We start from the raw sequence: 22,779 nt of genomic DNA on the forward strand, positions 1-22,779 counted from the left end.
TTTAAAAAAAATATTATAAATTTTAATATATGCCAAAAGTAACTAAGGTAATCAATATGAACTAATGGAGTAATATTGGGTATCATTAACGATAATAAGCTTAAAATAAAATAATTAAAACATTTAAAAACGAAAGAGGTAGCCGATAAATAACACCGAAACTTAGCCAAACTAGCTAGGTTCTTGTATAATAAGCCTAAGACAAATTTTTGGGCACATGATTCTTTTAATTCTTGTTGTTTGTTGAATCGTCATAGTCTATATAAATAACAGTCGTCGGAAGAAAAACAGAGAGGATAAAATTTTGCATTCAAATTATTAAGTTTCCTCTTCAGTTTCAATATGTTATATAATTTTTTGACAACAAGGAGATTGAATTCTAATTATTCTTGCGTCCCAATATTATTATCCAATCTAGATAAATAAATGACATCATGATACATTTAAATAAATATACCTTTTAAAGAATATTATTACGTAGGATTCTGTTGTAACAGCTATTAATATTGTTTAATAGTCATCAAGCATGGCGAGCTAGAGTGTCGTTGGTGATTGTTTAGAATATGATGAATATGGCAGGAATTTCTGATCACCGAAAGGTGAGGAGAATAAAAAGGACTGTTAATATTCTTGCTCTGCATGCCACAAATGAATTCAGACGATGCAAAATTTGCTCACCTAACCTGCCAGAGTTGCCCTCCCCGAATCCCTGTATCAGAAATCAGAATATATACTTTTGAAATGGAAAAAGCAGTGGCTGAATGCTCCGATCCCAAGTTGATGCAAAATACTTTCTGAACATTCTGTCGGCACCTAAACCTAAGCCATGCAGAAAAAGCTCTTTTTTCTTCTCGTATTTTTGTGTGTAATCAGAGGAAGTAGTTTTTATAAATAGTTACATGAATTACGCGCTAGCTAGGATTCACTCATACTTCATAAATACAAAATTTCATTTTCTCATATTTGGTGTGTATTTGAGTGAACATGAAAAAAATATGTATTTTCATATTTTATTAAAATTGAATGTCTAAATCTGAAAAATAAGATAAAAACAATTAGAAGCATAAAAATACAAATAAATACTGTTGAGAGTAACTTTTAATGGAAATCCTTATGAGTTTAGATGTCATAAAAAAAATATATTGATATTTATGTGTGTTTGGGTCAAAATAAATGGCTTCAAATTATAATTAACTATTTATTTTATATTATCTCTCAAAATTTTTTGTCTTGTTCGATTTTTTGTATAAAATTGATCAAACTTTGACTTAAATATAAAATATAAATAGAGATTTAATATAATATGTATCACAAAATATATTTCATTTACTTAATATATATTATTCAAATCTTGTAAATTATAAAAGAACTGAAACTAAATAAGAATGTAACGACGAGACTATTTCGCATATGCATGTCAGATAAGATTAATTATTGGATTGAAAGACAAATTTGTATGTTAAGTAATAAAGAATCTATTTAATAATTTTTTTAGGATGACCTTATGTTATTCTTGGGATTGCACAGAGATGCTAAATAGAAAGCAAGCAGTAATATAGAGTGAAAAATTAAGCCTTAAGGGGTATCTAGTATTCTAGTTGATATTTTTCTTTACAAAAAAGTATTCACAAAATCCTATATGATATTCTATCTAATTAGGAAAATATATTGAAATTTGAGAGTTAGTCAAAGTTTGAAATTGTTGAAAATCTGGTGATATTAACGTAAAATTTTAAATTATACATAAAATTATGATGATATTAGATCACAATTATTTAAAATTGTTAAAATCTTATGATATTCATCGATTTTTTTACCTTACAAAATGATGGATACAGAGACATTGGTCAGTGTATTCGAAGATTCTAGAAACCACTTCACAATCCTTGAGATTCTGCCATATTTATTCGTGAGTAGTGCTACATGTACAAAATTGGGTACATAATTTTACACAAAATGACATGGCAATCTAGGTGGGGAGTTTTAATTGGTGCTATTAATGCATGTGCAGGGGGTCCATTCCAATCACAAGTTGACACATACTCATTCTGTGAATATTTCTGTACCCAATTCTGTGCATGTAGCATTTTCCTTTATTCGTTGCTGTAAAATTTAAATTGAATGCACCCAAATTTTTGTGTATCTTTCACCAGATTGTTTCGGGCCAATCAACGGCCCTTTATCCATAAATTCGATTAATTGCCTATGGTGTAAGCAACCCAATAACAATGGGCTTATTTATATCCGTAGTTGGACTCATAGATAAAGGTCTGACATCAAATGGAAGATGGACGAATAAAAATGCAACTGTCTCGACTCCCAAGAAGAACCTCAGAAACGCGCTATCTTTACTTAAACACGAAGCATATCCGACAACAATAAGGGCACAAACGTAAATCAACATCGCGTACACCTTTTTCAATTTCGTATAACAAACCACTCCATTCTCATTTCTCCATCATCTTCATATCTTTGAGAATCTTCCTGCAACAAAAAAGAGATTAATTTGAGAGCTTGAGAGAAAGAGAGTCAAATGGGGTTGCTCTCAAACAGGTAATAATAATATTTATATATTTCTTGAATTATTTATGCAATTGTTATTCTTTTGTGTTAATTTGATTTTGTTTTAATATAACAGAGTCGATAGAGAGAGCCTTAAACCAGGCGATCACATCTATTCCTGGCGTAACGCTTATATCTATGCACATCACGGTATGCTTTTATGCTTATATGTGTTATTGCTGAAGTATTCAATTGAGATTCTGTTGGATCTTTTGTTAATAATATATTAATATGTGATATATACATTTTAGCTTAGGTTAGCGAAAAGAGGGTTTCACATCTAATTTGATTGATCCCCAATTTGATAATGCAAAGACCTTGTTTGGGGAATATGTGAGTTAGTTGTTGTACTAGAGTAACCAATTATCGAGTCTTCTGTGCTTTTTTGGATGTCGAAATCATGTGTTTCAAGCAATTGGCAAATTATTAAAATACGAGTTGTGTTCAAGGTGTGTATCGGTGTAATTTGAAAAGTTCTGTTGTTTAAAGGATGAAACTGTCCTGCATATATTGTGGATTTTTAGTTTGATGAATTCTGTGGTCGATGTGCTATAATGAGTGTTTCTTCGGATTTGATGAAAGTAATAGTTTTTTTCCAACTTATCAATCTTGATGAAATTCAGTTTTAAAATTAATATTTTTGGTTGTTATATATGGATGTTGCTTTACTGGTATTGTGAAATTGGTACAACCTAAGTTGTCCAACTGGTAAGATGGATGGATAGTCTAGCATAGTTTTAGGGCGCATTCTTTGATACTGTTTCTGAAGGGAAGTGCTAAGATTTATTTTTGATGGTATCCTGGGATGGAGAAGATGCTAAACAACTGAACGTGTAGTCGGAGGAATGATTTGTAGAAATTGATAATTATGTATTGTTTGTAGAGAGAAATCTGTGTTCTCTTGTGCTTTGTTTGGTATGAAGGAACGTATTGTAAACAAAATTAAAGTCGAACATAGATGGAATAGGAAAAACTGAAAAATGATGGAATAATAAATGAGTGTTATTATATGATGTCTGGGGAGAAATGAGAAGGCATTGAACATGCTAACTGGTGAACTAGACTTGTGTTGTGTCATGAACAATTGAACATACATGACAGTGATCATAGCCGTGAGCACCTTGAGGAGCCTCTTTTAGGTGATAAAAGGTCATTGTTGGGGGTATTACCCTTGAGAGGCGTTGTATTTCTTTGGTTTTTTGACTTTCTCTATATTTTGATCTCTTTTACAGGGTTGCATCATCGTCTTCTGTTTTCTCATCACAATATTACAATATAACAATTTGTCCTATTATTTCCTATTCATCAGGCATTTATGTGGGGAATGATAAAGTAATTCATTTCACCAGACGTGGTCAAGAAGTGGGCACAGGAACTGTGTTGGACCTCCTTTTGGTAAGCTCAGGTCCAACCCGAACTTATGTTCCTTGTGAAACATGCATCCCGCCGCTAGAGGGCCATGGGGTTGTCTCTTCATGTTTAAATTGTTTTCTTGGAGGAGGGATCCTATACCGTTTCGAGTATGCAGTCAGCCACGCCCTCTTTCTTGCAAAAGCACGTGGTGGAACTTGCACACTCGCGGTCTCTGATGAAGGGGAAGCTGTAGTCCATCGGGCAAACTACCTGCTTAACAATGGATTTGGGTGCTACAATGTATTCAAGAACAACTGCGAAGATTTTGCTATTTATTGCAAGACAGGTCAGCTTGTTCTGGAAAGCTCAATGGGTCAGAGTGGTCAAGCAGTATCTATAATTGGGGGTCCGCTTGCCGCAGTCCTGTCGACACCATTACGCCTTGTTACTACGAACATATATGGAATGGCTGCGACTGCTGTAGGAATGTACTGTGTCAGCCGCTATGCTGCTGATATAGGCATGAGAAAGGATGTGGTGAAGGTTTCTGCAGAGGATCTGACTAGGAGGCTTACTATAGGCACGCTGCAGATGATCGAACCGAGTCTCCCAGCTTTGCCTTCTACAGTTAGCTAGGTAATGCCAATGCTTTCACCACTACTGTCGGCTGGTGAATAATTTGCTGTAAGAGGCATTGTTTGTGTTATTTATCCGAGTTCTTATGCTTGTGATGTGGATCTTTCAATTTTATTTTTATAAATGACGGCATAAGGAGAGTCATTAGCATTTAGTATTTCACCGAAGCACTTGTGATTGTTTGTCATTATGATTGTGAGGTCTATGTTTATTGTGCTAAGCATGCAATTGTATCTTAATGTACCATTCTAGTGTAATACATTAACATCTGTGTTCTGTAGCTTGGTTCTTGGGCATGAAGCTAGGGCAAGATACTTCACAAAATCAGAGTAGAAATGTAAGACCTTGGAGTTATTTTCATCTCAGGAGAACTTCATGGTACAGGCAAACACACCTCGTGTATAGGACAATAGTGACCGTTTTCAAATGAATAACGTATCTAAAAGATACTGTATGTTTTAAAAGATATGTTTATGACATAATACCGACCGACTGTTTTCATATGAGTAACGTTTCTAAGTCTATGTTCACTCCAAGTTATGAACAAAAAGTGCAGAGTCATACTAGTCTTCGTGCATTGATAATGTGATGGAAAATAAATTTTGATATATTAATTTGGGTCATTTTATTTTATATTCGACTCTTGTCTCTTGTGTTGAAAAGTACAAAAATTATTATTTTACTTGGCGTAAAATTTTAAATTTTATATTGAATTAGAATTTCAATTCTAAATTTTTTATTTAATATTAATTTTATAAAGCATAACTATGTTAACATATTTTTTTTTATGCTCTAATAAACTTTAATAGTTAAAACGGGGCAAGAAAGTAATTATGAATTTATGATTATCGAGAGTATTCAACTTCAAGAGAGTACAAAATGCCAAATTAGTTGATGAGATATTTATTAAATTTTTATTTCGTGTCAAGTTTTTCCTCTATAAAGGCACAAATATTTTACCCCTAAAACATAATTCAAAATTAATTAAATACAGAATTTGGGAAGTTACTACCCTACCCCTCCGTCAAAATGCCCCTTCACAGAGCCGCTGCCGCCACCTTCCTCGGCGGTGCCGGACAACAGCCACCGGCCACCAGGCCCACCACCGACCGTCAACAATACAATCGAATCACTAAAGTAATCTGCACATGTGTTCGTGACATCATGCTTGCGTTAATCATCGCTCTCATCTGCATCGCTTTCATTTCGATCATAGCTTCACTCATCATTCGCCCTCGGTCGCCGAGATTCACCGTCATCTCCGCCGCCATCGCCGGCGTCAACGTTACCGGATCGGAGTTCAAGGCGGCGTGCAATCTGTCAGTACTAGCACACAATCCGAACACTAATCTCGTGATCTGGTACAGGAAGCTTGAGGTGTTGCTACTGTACGGCTCCGATTATGAGTTATCGGGGACTACGATAGCGCCGATGTTTCAGAGCAAGCGAAATCAGACTGTGATTAGTGCTCGGTTAGTGAGTGATGACGTGGATGTTGACAACGACGTTGTGGAAGGTGTGGCCAGTGAGTTGAGGCGAGGAGTGATCACTTTTAGGGTCAGGGTTTTGGCGGGGGTTAGGTTTAAGAGAGGGAAATGGGTGACGAAGAAGTACAAGGTCAAGGCGGACTGCGATGGCATTGATATCGGGGTTTTAAATGCTACTGGGACGGGGAATTTGATAGAACCTGGCATACAATGTGAGGTAGATATGATTTAGAATATACAGGAATAAGTTTAGCTTTGTATGACAATGTACTGTCATTGTTGTGGCAAAAGTGATGTAAAAAGAAAAATGAATTTGAAGTCGAATCTAGTGAAATTGATAACTTAATCTTACAGCGTGTTCATGGATTCATTTCTGGTTAAGATACTGTTAGTGATTGGTGAAATGCACATTATTTTAGCGGATGATACCAACTATTTCTATTCAGGGTTCTGCAAGACAGGATCATGATTCATGGACTGCAGCACTTAAATTAACCGTGACAAGCATGGTTGGCGTATTACTAAGAGAAGGTGATTTTGTTTCCTTCTTAATATTCGATTTAAATGCAGAACTAGATTTTCTTACATTTAACTAGATTTTCTTACATTTATAGTCGAATACACTAATTGAGTGGTTGATATCGTTTTAATATCTTGTTTTGAATATAGTGAAGTACCTGTTCTTTTAATCATTTGTCTCTGAAGAGGTATCTATATTTATTGTTGTTGTGTTTTTATTCTTTCCTACTAGCTAATAGAATGGAGGATTAGCAAGCTTTCTGCTTTTAGAGTTCTGACCTTCTTGCTTTAGTTTATTGTTACATTGGAACAATAGTCAAACAATGATTGATGTGCTAAACGTTCGAGAATGATGCTTGAACTTGCAAATCTCGTTTGATAGTTTTAGAATTAATTCTGCGAAAACAGAATCTCCAATATATATTTTGGTAAATATAGAAAAACTGACCTTTTCAGTATGTGGATCCTAATATTTGTAAGTATAGCCTTGATGAATGAAGTTAAACCTCCAGAATTTCCCTACATTGGTGCTTTATACAGTGTGTTCTTTACTCTAGCATAATATTTCTTTATATGTACTGTGTGCTTCCAAAGAGATAATGCAACTATGAATTGTTTCAAGGGATATATTAATGTCATAAATATATAATTATTGAGCAATGCTAAGTAACAGCACTAGCTGCTCCATGGTGAATCATCTATAACTGTATTTTTCGCTTTGCTGCTTCACTAAGAATGTGAAATTGCTTCACTAAGAATGTGAAATTGGTATACATATATGAATTCTATTATAATATCCAGAAAAGGGAATATTTGGTTCAAATCCCTCTTGCTAGATTTTACTTATGAATGATGCTCAGTCTATCTATGTTGGTGGGAATAATGTTCGTTTGCTTCCACAAGCTGGTGTCCCAGCCTCCTATGCTCTTAAATTTTGTGAATATGCTGCTTTCTGAAAACTGATCATGTGATTGGAATTCCTCAAGGCCTGTGTAAGTTACAGATAAAAGAAATGATGGTATGACAGTATGAAACAAGTTATTGATATGTTGAATTGCTTGAGATGGGCTTTAACAGAATTCTTGCTTAATTTTACTCCAGTTGCTGCCTAGTTGGTCATCGATTTCAGCATTGGCTATGGAAAAGAGAAGTGCCGCTGTAATATCTACCATCGATTCCGGTAAGTCATACATCACACATGCAACCATACATACACTATGGTGTCCTCAGATAACTCTGTGGGCTATTTCATGATAGTCTTTATTAACAATAGCTCCTCTAACACCATTAGGTTTAGTGGTATATCTTGCATGTTTCCAAAGTTAAGTTATCCCAAGAAGACTCGACGTCGACAGATTCCTCGTATGTTTCCAGAGTTGAGTTATCCAAGAAATTAGGGAATACTATTATAGAAGACCATATAATGCTTTCGCTATTTGGTGCACTATTTACAGCTTTGATTAAACTTATTAAGATAAAGAAACTTTAGAAGTATATTGTATATTCTTCCACTTATCAAGAGGTTGAAAAGATTGGCCTTCTAAGTTGAATGTCAGTTTATCGTCTATTCTTGATTCACTTCTTAGTATTGTATGTTGTCCGCGGCAAATTTTCACCTATGTTCTAGTTGTTTCTGCCTCTACAACTTCACTCTCCTCTGAGTTTTTTTGCTTTTGCCTTACTGGGAGGACAACCATGCGTTCATTGCTGAATTTGTTGTCATTCTGTAAGTACTAATGTCGTGTTTGGTTGGGGTGAACGCACTTTATAGGATTGGAATGAAATCTGAACTATATTATGGACAATTGTTTAACAATTTCATTCCTTCCCTCATTCCATTCCATACACCCTAAACTAAAGGTCACACCCCCAATTTGAGAAGTAATGCTTTATTCTCTGCTATACCCAATTCTTCTCAAATCTCAACATAATTTTTCAAAACTTCCCTCTTAGCTCTAATGTTTTCTTTTAAATTTACTCATTCAATTCCATTTCATTCTCCCCAACCAAACACAACAGATGTGAATCATGCAATCTGCTATGGGAAAAAAGGAGGGGAGGTTAGAAGGACATAGAAATAAAACTTTTTTTGGCTATGTTTGGTTTAAATGAATACAATCCCTTTACAATTTATAATTTGTACCCATGATTACATATAAATTATTTGCAGTAATCCCATGAACAAGTTTTGATAAATTATAATTTACTTCAAGGATCAATACCTCCATCTTACTAGGTCTTATCATCCCATGAAGATAAACTTGAAGATTGATAGAGATTTAGTACATGTGATAACTGATAACCTATGGTAGATAATTAAAAATCAGAGCAAATAAGCTAATTGCCGGAGATTATGATAATTCCATATAACAAACACGAGCTTTAAGTGTTTTAAAACACTGTTGATGATTCTATGTATGCCACAAAATTTTCAGCAGTACATGTGTATCTAGCCTTCTCAGTACTTCAATTTACTTCTGAATTACTTGATGTTTATTAGTATCCCCTTAAACAAGAGTCATTTTTTTATATTAACATTTTCGCTTTGTCGTTGTTTAATCACGGTGCATTTCTGAATACTTTAACTTGATTAAGATATCTGGAAAACTTTACATTCAAATGTTTGGGAGTGATTTTATAAGAACATGTACTGCATATTGTATTTCAAGCTTATAATTTCAATAGATTAAAAAAAAGACTAAAAATAGTGGGAGTGGATACAATATAATATGTAGTGTACTGTTTGGCAGCACTTTTTTATGGAGCCTGGATCATATCTCTAACAAGTTGGGGTCTCTACGTAAACAGTCTCACACTCTCTCTACTACTAAATAAGGTATGTGTACACCTCACCCTCTCACTCTACTTATTCATCCTGTTTTCCAATTCTTTTCTTACTTATAAGCAAAGGAGAGAACCACTTTTGGTTGTAACTTCTGTTGCATAATTAAAGTGATTGTTTATTTTCGATACATATGCATTGTTGAGTACCAACTTTGGCATCCATTATATATATCAAATAATTGTTCCTGTGTGGATTATTGGTGGAGTGGTTTTGCTAGAAGATTATTTGGTTACAGGATAAACAAACTAGTGTAAATGTGTTCATGGATATTCAACGGGGAAGTTTTGGATATTGGTGTCGTGCTAAAAATGGAAATGCATTCAATTCCAGGGTATCTAAAAAAAGCCTGCTTAATGCGTGATATTGGAATCATCAATTTTAAGCCTGGTTTTGGGATTGTTTATCGATTTTTGTGGGACAAAAATGAACAATTTGATGTTTTCGGTTCGATGATTGAATGATTTATCATAACTTTGAGCAATTATAATCATCAGCGGTAAGTCCCATGTGAAGAAAACCATGGGCTCAGGTATTGTGTCCCCCACTTTATAAATTGTGTGAAATTTTATGCTTGTTTAAAATTGATATTCATTACTATATATATGTATTTGATGTATCAGTTTGTGTGTGTGTGTGTGTGTATGGCACTCACTATTATGTCATGCACTAAGCCGAGGTCTTCACAGAAACAGCCTCCCTATTCTTTGAGGGTAGGGGCCTTTACATTTTAGCCTCCCCCGATCTAAGTGGGATGTACCAGGTATGTTTGGTTTGGTTTGCATATTTGTTTCTTTGTTTGCACCAATTTTAAGGAGGAACTTTGTTTTACTGATTCCATTTTGATATAAATTCAACATGTTAAATATAAAGAAATTATGTTATGTTTGGAATATGATTAATATTTTCATGTCTATATTAAACACCTCTCAAAGTGGCGCCACTTTCAGTTTACTAACTGGCCCAAAGAGAAAGTTGACAGAGCTTAGGAAACAACTTTCCCTTTCACATTCCCTCTACTAAGAGTCTAAGATGTACAGTATATTGAGTGTACCTGTAAAGATTCAAATATTGAAGATGATGTTGTAGGGTATGTGAGAAAGCTTGGCAGAGGATAGTATCAAGTGCAATTCGGGACTTAAAAAGATGAAGGAATGTGCTCAAAAAGTTTGTTGAGACAACTTAGGAAAAGATAACCTCCTTTTTACCACTCCCATCTCTACTGGAATATCTCAACCAGGGCCACCACCCATATCACATCTCCATTCTATTGCATCAAGAGGTAAGGTATCCTTTAGGCTTTGGCCTTTACGTTCAGTGGAGTACCCAATTTCTCATCCTATCCTTCTACCTTCCTTTTCACTTTCAACAGTCAACTTCTCCAAGTCTAATTATTTGTCTTTGGCCCGAGTACAGCTACTATCCTCAGTTTGCTTAGTTATACTTGTTGCCTAACACAATATCATATAACCCTTAGACAAGGCCATTACCACGTACTTTTCATCCTGCACTTCATTTAGGCGTCTTTTTTAGAAAAGCTTAAATTAGTAGAATGTAGTGAGCAGTTATTTAGAAGTGTGATTTTACAGGCCCGGTATGGTAATTAATGGGTACGTACTTACTCTGGTTATGTTTTTGTTAGTTAAGTCCGGTACTGTTATGCTCAAGGATGTTGTTATAGTATCAAATCCTTCATCCTCCCCTCCATGGCCAAAGGTCATCTTTACGAAACCTCATTCCCCCTCTACTGGCAAAATTAATAAATTTAATGCATCGAAAATTATGTAATATACCACAAAAGTATCCCTTGTTCTAAACTGATACTTAATAGTATCATAGGTAATATTTCATTCCTGTTTAAATTGTAAAATAATAAATGTAGTAGTATTTGTTATAGAGGTAAAGCGTTGGGTCTCATTGTCCTCCACGTACATACAATTATACAAAACACACATGTTATATTTATGAAGAAGCAGTATGGAACGTTCATAATGTAAAAGAGACAGAAAGCTAATATCACATGTTAAGGCTTAAAAGGAAGGGGGCCTGGGCAGTAGTTTCTCTATTATGAATATACCAGTGCAAATAAGCATGATCTGGACGGCTTGAACAATGTACTGATAAGATCCTGTACAAAGAATCAACGATTAGAGAGATAATGAGAGTGTGAGGTAGAACATCAATTGTCATCTAACTAATTAATCGGAGACTTACACGAAGAAAGTGACAAGAAGTTCTATCACTTGTGTCCCCCACCATTTCTTTTCTATTCTTTTATTGACAAATCTTCATTGTCATTGATGTAGTTTAGACACTGGTTTTGTGGATGTCACATCTCTTCTTACATAAACGCATTTCATTTTACTTTTTCCTTGCTTTTGTGCTATTTTGTGCTAGAGTTCCTAATGTTCGATTTTGGTCAGGTATTCAGTGATTATAAAGTACTCATTATCTAGATTATTTAGTGAAATCATGGAACCGGAGAATTTGGACTCACTAATTAGCTTAGTCTTTGAGGCACTTGTCTACCGACTGCCCTTACTACCTGCAGGTCCGGTATAAGAAGTTCTTTCTATAGTATCCCTCTTTTATGGTTCATTACACTTTGTCAGTGGTGCATAATACATACTACTGCGCTAGCATAGGGGAGGCCGGAAGGGATTCCAAATCCAAGGACCCCACGAAAAAGTCGATCGGTTGGCCAAACTCGAACGTTGATTTCATATTCCACCAGTAGGCCCGATCCCAATTTGCAACCAACGTCTTTAATAATATTGGCTGTACTCTTGATTTCTTATCCCAGATTATCTGGTCACATATTAATAATCTCATTAAATATCAGCTTCTTCTTTTTATGTGGATATATCATATATATTAGCAATATCTGCATTTTTACTCAGTCACAGAACTTTTCTGTTCATTTCTTTAGCGTTTACCTGTGAGTAATTGAAGTCGATTCATATAATCTGCGGGAATCTAGGCCCTTTGAGTTGAAATGAAAAGATGTTATCACCTTTTAAATTAGTTCCGCTTTTTTTTCTTGTTTGGATAAGAGAATGGGTGGTTTAAATTTATCAAGATTATATATTTAATTAATAGGGAGATATTGTGTCTTAGTTAAGGTGACTGGCAGAACTAATCTTCCAGTCTAACATCTCTAAAAAAAGGTTTTATAACAAGCAAAATGCCCACTCCTAGTAGGTAATACGCATGCAAGATGCAACTCTCACAATTTATGTATGTCTTTTCCTTTTGTTATATATAATAAAGCTAGACGCATTATACACTTCACACTTCTTTCTCATATTTCACCTATCTTTCCATGCCAAACCATATAGCCTAATCACCACCACCTTCACCAAATGTCGATGAAAGAGTGCGGCGACCACAAGCAGAAACGGCAGAATCGCATCCGCCGTCTATGCGCCTGTCTCCTAGTCTTCTGTTTCCTCGTCCTTCTCGTGTTTCTGATCACTTGGGCTATCCTACAACCCAAAAAACCCAGTTTCGTCGTCCGAGACGCCACAATCTACGACTTCAAAGTCGCCTCCTCTCCCGACCTCTTCACTTCCAACTTCCAGATCACTGTCTCGTCTCGAAATCCCAACGACCACATAGGCATATACTATGACAAACTCGACGTCTATGCCTCTTATCGCGGCCAACAACTCACTTACTACACTGTTATACCGCCTACCTATCAAGGCCACAAGAGTATGAATGTTTGGTCACCTTTTATATCAGGTACTAGCGTTCCGATAGCTCCTTTTATCGGTGAAGCACTGAACTTAGACCAGTCTAATGGAGGCATCCAAATGATGATCAAAATCAATGGACGGGTGAGATGGAAAGTTGGCGCCTTTGTTTCTGGGCGCTATCATCTCCATGTTACTTGTCCCGTTTATATTCCTTATGGTAGTAAAAATGACAATTTTGATGGTGAAACATCGATCAAGGTCCCGCTTCTAGCGAGCTGCGCAGTGAGTGTGTGATTCGCTCAAATCCGCCTCATATATATTCAAGGTATAAATATTTTTAGCTTTTAATTTCTTATATACCGGCTTCACCAATTTGTAAAATATAATAAGGAATCATAATCTCTACATATTACGCTGAAAGGCAAAAAGACGTTTACCGAAACTAGGATGTTTCTTCTTGTAAAAATTACTTTAAACAGAAAATTCTCGTTCCATAATTTCTTCTCTTTATGAGGCCAGTTTGGTGGATATTAGCATAGCCGTTAAAATCATATTAGCATATGGGAATTGAGCCGATAAGGTGCATGGTGTAGTGGCTTGTGTAAATAGTATGTCACGCAAATAATTGTCACAATCTTGTTGTGATGCCTTCAAAATTGATGTCACAATCTTGTTACGGTACCGGCTCACTGTGCCATTTGTTATATAGCCTTGTCGGTTTAAGATTTTCGAATTATGCATTTTAAAATTAATTTCAGTTTTTATTCTTAAGCAATTTTGTATAGTTAAAGATATTCAAAAGTAATTATTTATATAATTTTGATAATTTTATAGTACTAGGCTACTAGCTAGCCTTCTCATGATATTTTACCTAATGTGTTGAATTAAAATTTGAATTAGAAAAAAATAGATTCTGTAAGATGTTCACTTTCTTTTGTGAAGAGACGTTCACTTTAATAGGTAAATATAAAATGTAACCTAAGTTCAAAAGGAAAAATCTGACAATAATAAAAAGTAATATACTCCTTATGTTTTTCTATACAAGCCTTTTAAATTTTTTTACACACTTCTAAATACGTTGACTACATTAAATTTTATTATTAATTTTTTTATGAATAAAATATATATTATTAAATATTAAAATTTGTAGAAACAATATTATAAGACAGAGTTAAGTTCTATGGAGTACATAAAAACATTGGAGTATTGGAGTACAAATCATAATTTTTTATTTTGATCCTATATAATATCTTTGATTATCCAAATTTTGATATAATCTATCATTTATAAGTTGTCTTGCACATAATTGTCAATTAATCATTGATATCTTTCAACTTTAACAAGTATTAAGATTATTGTTCTGCTTATTAGTTATATTGCAGAACATAGAGTTCTATAATTTATAAAAGTAATTATTCTACCATTTGATCACGATGTTTATGTTGCAAAACATAATGTGCGGGTTGTCAAATATTTACAAATATTATTGGACAAAAAAAATTGAAATTTAGATGACTAGATTACATTTTATCAAACTTTGTACTCCAATATTCCAATTTTTTTTGTACTCCATAGAACTTAACTCAGACAATATATATCGAGTAAAAAGTCAAACTGCTGAGGGAAAATGAAAGCTAAGGGGGTAACATTTTTAAATCACACCAAACTGTAAAGGAACTAATTTAGAAAACTGAGTTCGCATTTAAAAATATACATTTGAACGGATGATTCACGTGTATTTTAAGATTTTTACAAAATATAATTTTATAAATTACTTTTTACAAAGAATCTTTTAGATAAAATTTTGAATATTTACTTAAAATAAAATTTATAAAAATTCTAAAATAGTGCCAAAACCATTAAAGAAAGAGATTAATGGGATCAAGGAGCAACATTTACCACTGTGTAAATACGATAACGGATAATTTTAAAGGTTACAGACACATGGATCAGACAAGCAGACAATCTTAGAAGTTAGAGCTGTTACCTTTTGCACAAGTTTCGATGTACATTCTCATTTCTAAAGTAGGGGCCGATTCTCGTAAGTTGTCAGTGAATGTTATAATAAGTCGACCAGTTCGTGCATGTGTATAGGTGGTAGGGTGTACACGGTTCGGGTTGGGCGGGTTGGGCGAATTTATCAACTCAATCCAATTAAATCGGGTTTTCAAAATTTCAACCCAACCCGAACCGCATAAATTTGTAATCCAAACCAATTTGTTGTACTTCGGTTCGGATCAGATTGGATCGGTTTGGTTGGGTTACTAAATTATATAACTAGAACAGATGTCTCAAGATTTAAAAAATGAAAAACAGTTCAACAAAATATTATAATCGTCGGTGTCTAGGTCTTCAACATCCAGTTTTTTACACTAAAAAATACATTAACAATCTTGTCAAAGACATAAATTTAAATTTAGTTCAAAAAATAAGTAGTACAGTAACAAACAATGAACAAATATATTCATGAATTTAATCTCATATTCTCAATCATGTTTGTTTGCTACTTGAATAGATGAATTTAAGAACATAAATACATTTACGTAACAAACAATCAATATTCATCTTTGTATGATCCTAAACAAACATAATACACAAACATAATAATGAATTTAATCTCATATTCTCATTCATAAATATTATCTCATATATATTAAAATAGTAAATAGAAATTACTACACAAATACAATAAAACTAAATGCACTAGACTAATATGTGATGAGATGGGTAAAACTAATACGTTCACATATTTTTCAATCGGATTGGGTTGGATCGGTTAATAAAATCCGAAACCCATGTCCAACCCAACTAAATCGGGTTAATATTTTTTCAATCCAATTATTAATCGGGTTAAAAAATTTCGGGTTGGATCGAAATATGGTCGGTTTGGATCGGGTTGATCGGTTTCACCAACCCGTGTACACCCCTAATAGGTGGCATTACATTTTGTAGTAAAATGCAGAGAATGTACCTTTGCAATATTATACAGGTGCCACTTTACTAGTTTGGACGAATTAGATGGTACATATTCATATATTAGGAACCGTCCATTGACTATATTATTATACTATCTTATTTATTTAATCATCGATTCATCACAATACTGATCATTAACGTGACTACTTTCCAGCTCCGCCCCTTGTTTTTATCGTCCGGGGCCATATGTTGTTCCACTGTTTGAGATTTTGGCTTTGCATTCTTGATAAGACCACTTAACTCGTTTGCCTGTCCTGCTTTACACCCAGTACGTTAGTACACATAATTCTTCTAGTGAAGCTTTTTTCTTTCTTTTTTTAATTTGCATAACAAATAGGTTTCACAACTCGGGAATTTGTAATAATGGTTTTAACTTTTAAGGTTAGAAATTCACTATAACAGCTATTTCTACTTATTGTCCGAAACATGTGTTAGGTACAGTATTGACTTGCTAGTCAGTTCACACTTCATGTTTCACACCAAAGAGATACTCATATTATTATGAACAAAAACCAATTTTATATACGGAGGATCCCCTAAATAACGCTCCTCTAAATAGCCGTTTTGTGCGGGGCAATACGTAAAGGCCATGTTAAAAATAACAATACTACACAATTGTAACATTTAAGTATTTAACAACTCTCTCATTATTAGTCTAGACTTTGCTCCTCTGGCATTAGTATTTATCTACTCATCCACACCGCCCCTCCCTCACAATTCACAAAACTCATCTCTTCTCTTCCTCGCCAAAATTCGCCATGAGCACAAAACAGTGCAGCCACCACAAAGACCGCCGAAAGCGGATCATCCGCCGCGTCTGCTCCGTCCTCCTCGTCATCCTCTTCATCTGCCTCCTCACCTTCCTCATCATCTGGGCCGTTCTCCAGCCCAAAAAGCCCCGCTTCACCCTCCAGGACGCCACCATCTACGCCTTCAACGTCACCGCCGTCCCCAACCTCCTCACCTCCAACTTCCAAGTCACCGTCACTTCCCGAAACCCCAACAGCAAAATCGGAATCTACTACGACAAGCTCGACATCTTCGCCACCTACCGGAGCCAACAAATCACTTACTTCACCACCATCCTCCCCGCCTACCAGGGCCACAAAGACACCAACGTCTGGTCGCCGTTTATTTACGGCACCAACGTCCCGGTGGCGCCGTACAACGGGGTGGCGTTGAGCCAGGACCAGGCCAGCGGGGACATACTGTTGATGATCAAGATGAATGGACGGGTGAGATGGAAAGTTGGATCCTTCACTTCGGGTCGGTATCATATTCATGTGACGTGTCCAGCGTATATCCCGTTTGGTAATAATCGTAACAGCGGCATCGCTGTCGGTAGCGCCGTTAAGTACCAGCTCTCCACCAAGTGCAAAGTCAGTGTCTAAATCTGTGAATCCGCTTCGACGCCGTTAAGTTCTCTCTTATACCGTTATACGAACTTTGATTAATTTTGTATACTTGGTGAATTGTAAATTTTGCTAAATAATTTAGAGAATAAGCAAATTCCTATAGCAAAATTACACAGTCGGTTGATTATTAATGTAAAATTATGATTGAAATGGACATAAAGTTGTTGATCCGAAGAAAAGTCAAGAGAGGGTATGCAAGTGATGGGAGCTTGTGGTGTCATTTTCTATATGTTAAGTTTGCTTACTTCTCGAGTACTTTGCATATTATTTAAAAAGAAAGTATAGTGTAAACATTAACGTCTAGCGGTGCATGTGTTTCTATGGAGTCCAACTTGGAAGATTTATAATTATTAGGTCGATCCATAAATTACTCTTCTGATGTTTGTTCATGGTTTTTTGGTTACGAGTGTAAGAATGGAGAGACATGCCATGTGAGAGTATGCCCAATATCTTGCTACTTTTTCTAATATTGGTCGACGATTAAATTAATTAGGTATGCATAAGTTGATGGAAAGACCGTGTTTCAAATGTGTATAATATCGCATACTATTTTTTTGTCAATAAATTTTGTTATTCATTCACCCTACCTTGAACAGGAATTTCACACCCATGAAAACAATTAACTGAAGAGAACATTTTAGAATTCTCCAGAAACTGATCAGCAATCTGGACTCTGTGAGCTGTCCATAGCCCATGTTTCTTTTGAATTAGTAATTATGTACTTGAATACTTGTAAAGATTGTTACATGGGTCGTCAGCTACAGAAAAGCAATTCTTCTTTACGGAGAACCAAAACAACAAATTAAATGGCTTAAGACACAACCCTGACCGGATACAGGTTAATACATATAACATTTGATGAGTGATGACGATAAAAATAAAGAATATATTTCATGCCACGGTTACATAAACACTATTCCCTCCGTCCCAGTGATTAGAATACGTATGGGAAGTGGCACGGAGGTTAAGAAAAAGTGTAATTTGGTGATGAAAAGTAAGAAAAGTGGGTGAAGTTGTGGGACCCATTAATATTTAATGTGTAAAATGAGTGTGGTGTTAATAAAATAGTGGGACCTACTAATATTTAATGTATAAAGTGGGTGTAGTGGAAGAAGGTAGTGGATGTAGTTAAGTTTTTTATATTATAAAAATTTACTATTTTTGGTATGTATACAATTGATGGGACGTCCCAAAAAGGAAACCATATACAATCCAGTGGGAGGGAGGGAGTATATTTAAAAAGTGATCAGTGGGATTAGGTAATTAATATATCAGTGTCGTGGTCCAGCTTCTGCTGCTTCAAGCACTAATATACCTAAACGAGTTTTAGTTTAGAGGTGTATGGAGTATGATTTCGGAAAGTACTAGTAAAAGTGGGTTCATCTCTTTTCAGTTTTCTCTCTAAGAACTAGCATAAAAGCCCGTGCGAGGCACGGGGCTCTAGTTTTTGCTGTATTTTAAATAATATTTATATGTCATTATATTGTTCTTGTACGGACCTTGAGTTTGTATTATGTTTTAAATAATATCCGTGTGTCATCATATTGTTTCGAGCGTAACTATTACGTTTTACTTTTTGACAAAATATGTAAACATGAAAAATGTAATATATGCAAGCTACTAGCATTAATAGTAATAATAAGTACTATTCCCTCCATTCCATTTTATATGACCCTTATTCTTTTTTGAGACATCTCTAAAATAATGAACTTACTATACTTACTATTTTTAAACACTACTTATCACTATTACACACACTACTTCTCTATTTTATACTCTTTTATATTAAATAAACACTATTACACTCACTACTTACCATCACTATCTCAAATCTATTATTAAATTTTGATATATTCCACCACTTTACCCACTTTCCAACTAAATTTCCTCTTTTTTACTACTTTTTTCTTAATCTCCGTGAAAGTCAAATAAGGTCACCTAAAATAGGACGAAGGGAGTATATTTTTTAAAAAAATTATAGATCAAAAACTACATTTGAACTGATATTTCTATATTCAAATTCGTTAGGATATAGAGACCATCATCATATTATCAATGTTCAAAATTATATTCGAAATTAATACTGAAATTTTAAATTTTAAATATATTATACCTCATTAAAAGAATCTGTAATTTATTGTTGAAATTATTAAATTATTTCAACTAATATACCATGATTTTGATAAAAACCTGTTTTTGATATGTGAATTACGATATCCTAAATCATGATTAAATGAAGATGTGTGGTCCGCGTTGCCCTACATTTATTTTTTCTTTTTGAGCGTACGTTTGCATAATTATTAAAGTGATACATGATGGAGCAGATCATCAACACATTCTTTTTAGCATATGTTGCACACATTTTGTATAAATAAAAATTGAAACATGTGTTGTACGTAAAAAGACACGTACCTTATTTTATTATAAAAGTATCAGTTGAACTACTAACCATATAATTGCACCCCAAAAATTTCTGACACCTTTGATGTGTCTTATCCTTTTATTTTCATATCAATTATATAGTACTTCAATGTATTATATTTTTATTGTTAATTTAAAAATATTTGATGAATATTACTTTGATACAGTATGTTATAACATTATCTCGTTATAAAATTTTAATTTTCTATAATTAGTTTTTTGAGCTTGTCTATTAAGACTTTTAATGATTTTTCATGTAATCGTTATAAAACAGATCTCAAACAAATGATTTTATGGAATTTCAAATAGCAAAACGAGAGTAGATATGAGTTAGGCATCATGAACTTCATAAAACCATAAAATATTTAGTTCAATTAGTCGTGTAGTTACTTTTTTAACTTTGTGCAAACTCACATTTTTAATATTTTGATACTCGTATTTATTAGGAGTGATCAATGTGGCATATCATGTTCAATTGTTAAAGATCAAGTTATATATTCGATATTTTGAATCATGAAAAAACTATTCTTGTTCTAGTCCCGTTTAACCAGATATTAGTTTCACCGTATCGCATCAGATTATCCGGTTCAGAATTAATTATATTTTATTAGTTTAATTTGTAAATGATTAATTTAACTGTAGTTTGAATCATTTTATTTAACTGGTATGTTATATATTGGATGATGGCATATTAAAAATTATAGTTTTAAGACTTTAATATATAACTTATTTCTCTGTGTTATTTTATTTAACAAAGTAAAATTTATAACTCAAATCTTTTTAGTAGTTCTCGTAAACGCGTTTTATTATTATGTGGTTGACTTTTGATTAACAATATAAAATTTCCTTAAATTCACCTTCATATCACAAGTTATAGTATTTCAAATACATATATCATCAAAATTATATCATTTAGATATATTTTCCGACACCAAATTTGATGTATTGTCACTATCCTTATATCTATAATTTTTATAAAAAAAGATTTAGTTACACATCAAATTCTGAATTCATAAGTTTAAAATAAAATATTCTACATAGGAATATTCTTTCAGTCACCTTATTTCGTGTTCTCCAAAATATTGTAATCTCTTTGTAAATTGCCTTTTATAATAAAAGAAATTAATATGACAAAGCCCATGTTGAAAGCCCATCAATTTTTCCTTTCAAAGATGCTCGCTTAAACCTCAGTTTTTGTACTTATTTCTCACATTCATGACTTAAAATTTCTATAATATTGTATCGGTGCTCGTTTAAACTACTCCCTCCGTCCCCTTTTACATGTCCATTTTGACTTTTGACCAGTCAAATTGACTTTATTTTGACTGAACTTTACATGTATCAGATAATTGAGAAAAATAATAAAAATTATATCAATAGAAAGTATATTTAGTGTATTTTAACATGCAACTTTCAGATTTTAAAAATAATGATTAGATAATTTGTAATGTTTAGTCAAAAATGGGTAAATTTGACTCCTCGAAATGCAAAATGGACATGTAAAAAGGGACGGAGGGAGTATTAAGTTAGATTTGAATTCGAATACGAATTGTATCTATTTTTTGAAATCCGAATCATGGCACGAACCCGATTATTCATATTTTTTTAATTTTAAATTTATTTATGTAAATAATTAATTTATAGATATTAATCTATCATGTAAACAATATATGAGACTTAACTAAAATAATAACTCATCTCAAATAAATAAGATATTGAGACGAATATAAATACAAAAGTTTTAAAGTATGTGATTAATGCTTTTGAGTAATAAACTAATTGTTTGTGTAGCTCAAGTGGTTTGAGTGATGTATTTGTATTGGAGGGATCCCGAGTTCGAGCCTCATGAATAACATCTTTTTTTTATATATATGAGAAGATGTTAGGTTCGGAGTTAGGCTCAGGTTCGGAGCTAGGTAATTTATTTGCTCAGGAGAGAGGCTTGACACGAACCTGTTGGGCTACTATATATATACTAGCATAAAAGCCCGTGCGAGGCACGGGGCTCTAGTTTTTGCTGTATTTTAAATAATATTCATATATCATTATATTGTTCTTGTACGGACCTTGAGTTTGTATTATGTTTTAACTAATATCCGTGTGTCATCATATTGTTTTGAGCGTAACTATTACGTTTTACTTTTTGACAAAATATGTAAACATGAAAAATGTAATATATACAACCTAATAGCATTAATAGTAATAATAAGTACTATTCCCTCCATCCCAATATATGACCCTTATTCCTTTTTGAGACATCTCTAAAATAATGAACTTACTATACTTACTATTTTTAAACACTACTTATCACTATTACACACACTACTTCTCTATTTTATACTCTTTTATATTAAATAAACACTATCACACTCACTAATTACCACCACTATCTCAAATCTATTATTAAATTTTGATATATTCCACCACTTTACCCACTTTCCAACTAAATTTACTCTTTTTTACTACTTTTTTCTTAATCTCCGTGAAAGTCAAATAAGGTCACTTAAAATCAGACGAAGGGAGTATATTTTTAAAAAAAAATTATAGATCAAAAACTACATTTGAACTGATATTTCTATATTCAAATTCGTTAGGATATAGAGACCATTGTCATATTATCTATGTTCAAAATTATATTCGAAATTAATACTGAAATTTTAAATTTTAAATATATTATACCTCATTAAAAGTATCTGTAATTTATTGTTGAAATTATTAAATTATTGGGTTAATTATCAAGTTAGTCACTGAAGTGAGTTTAGTGTATCAAGTTGGTCACTGAACTCAAAACAGTATCAAAACAGTATCAAGATGGTCACTAAAGTCACCGTAAAATATCAAACAAGTACTTTGAAATATGAGTTCAAGTA

General features: G+C 33.5%; 4 protein-coding genes across 5 annotated transcripts; all 4 read left to right on the forward strand.

The window, feature by feature from the left end:
• Window positions 1-2,294: 2,294 nt before the first annotated feature.
• LOC108215866 (protein LEAD-SENSITIVE 1) lies at window positions 2,295-4,713 on the forward strand. Its single transcript, XM_017388464.2, has 3 exons — window positions 2,295-2,553; window positions 2,639-2,712; window positions 3,872-4,713. Exons 1-3 carry the CDS (start codon window positions 2,534-2,536, stop codon window positions 4,549-4,551), a joined length of 774 nt encoding a protein of 257 aa, XP_017243953.1. The 5' UTR covers window positions 2,295-2,533; the 3' UTR covers window positions 4,552-4,713.
• A 714-nt stretch (window positions 4,714-5,427) lies between these two features.
• Window positions 5,428-17,667, forward strand: LOC108219474 (NDR1/HIN1-like protein 10). 2 transcript variants are annotated; one of them, XM_017392947.2, is made up of 5 exons: window positions 5,429-6,255; window positions 6,485-6,569; window positions 7,659-7,737; window positions 9,308-9,393; window positions 9,733-17,667. In XM_017392947.2, the coding sequence occupies exons 1-3, from the start codon at window positions 5,581-5,583 to the stop codon at window positions 7,667-7,669; spliced, it is 771 nt and encodes a 256-aa protein (XP_017248436.1). In that variant the 5' UTR covers window positions 5,429-5,580; the 3' UTR covers window positions 7,670-7,737; window positions 9,308-9,393; window positions 9,733-17,667. The 2 variants fall into 2 exon arrangements, with proteins under 2 accessions (XP_063947429.1, XP_017248436.1); XM_064091359.1 differs by having other exon boundaries at window positions 5,428-6,255; window positions 6,485-7,737.
• Window positions 12,612-17,667, forward strand: LOC108219476 (NDR1/HIN1-like protein 1). Its single transcript, XM_064091360.1, has one exon. It carries the CDS (start codon window positions 12,762-12,764, stop codon window positions 13,389-13,391), a length of 630 nt encoding a protein of 209 aa, XP_063947430.1. The 5' UTR covers window positions 12,612-12,761; the 3' UTR covers window positions 13,392-17,667.
• Window positions 16,832-17,740, forward strand: LOC108215824 (NDR1/HIN1-like protein 1). The gene has a single exon (XM_017388411.2). The coding sequence runs from the start codon at window positions 16,832-16,834 to the stop codon at window positions 17,462-17,464; it is 633 nt and encodes a 210-aa protein (XP_017243900.1). The 3' UTR covers window positions 17,465-17,740.
• Window positions 17,741-22,779: the final 5,039 nt, after the last annotated feature.

Source organism: Daucus carota, chromosome 4, assembly GCF_001625215.2.
Source record: "Daucus carota subsp. sativus chromosome 4, DH1 v3.0, whole genome shotgun sequence".
NCBI lineage: Eukaryota > Viridiplantae > Streptophyta > Magnoliopsida > Apiales > Apiaceae > Daucus > Daucus carota.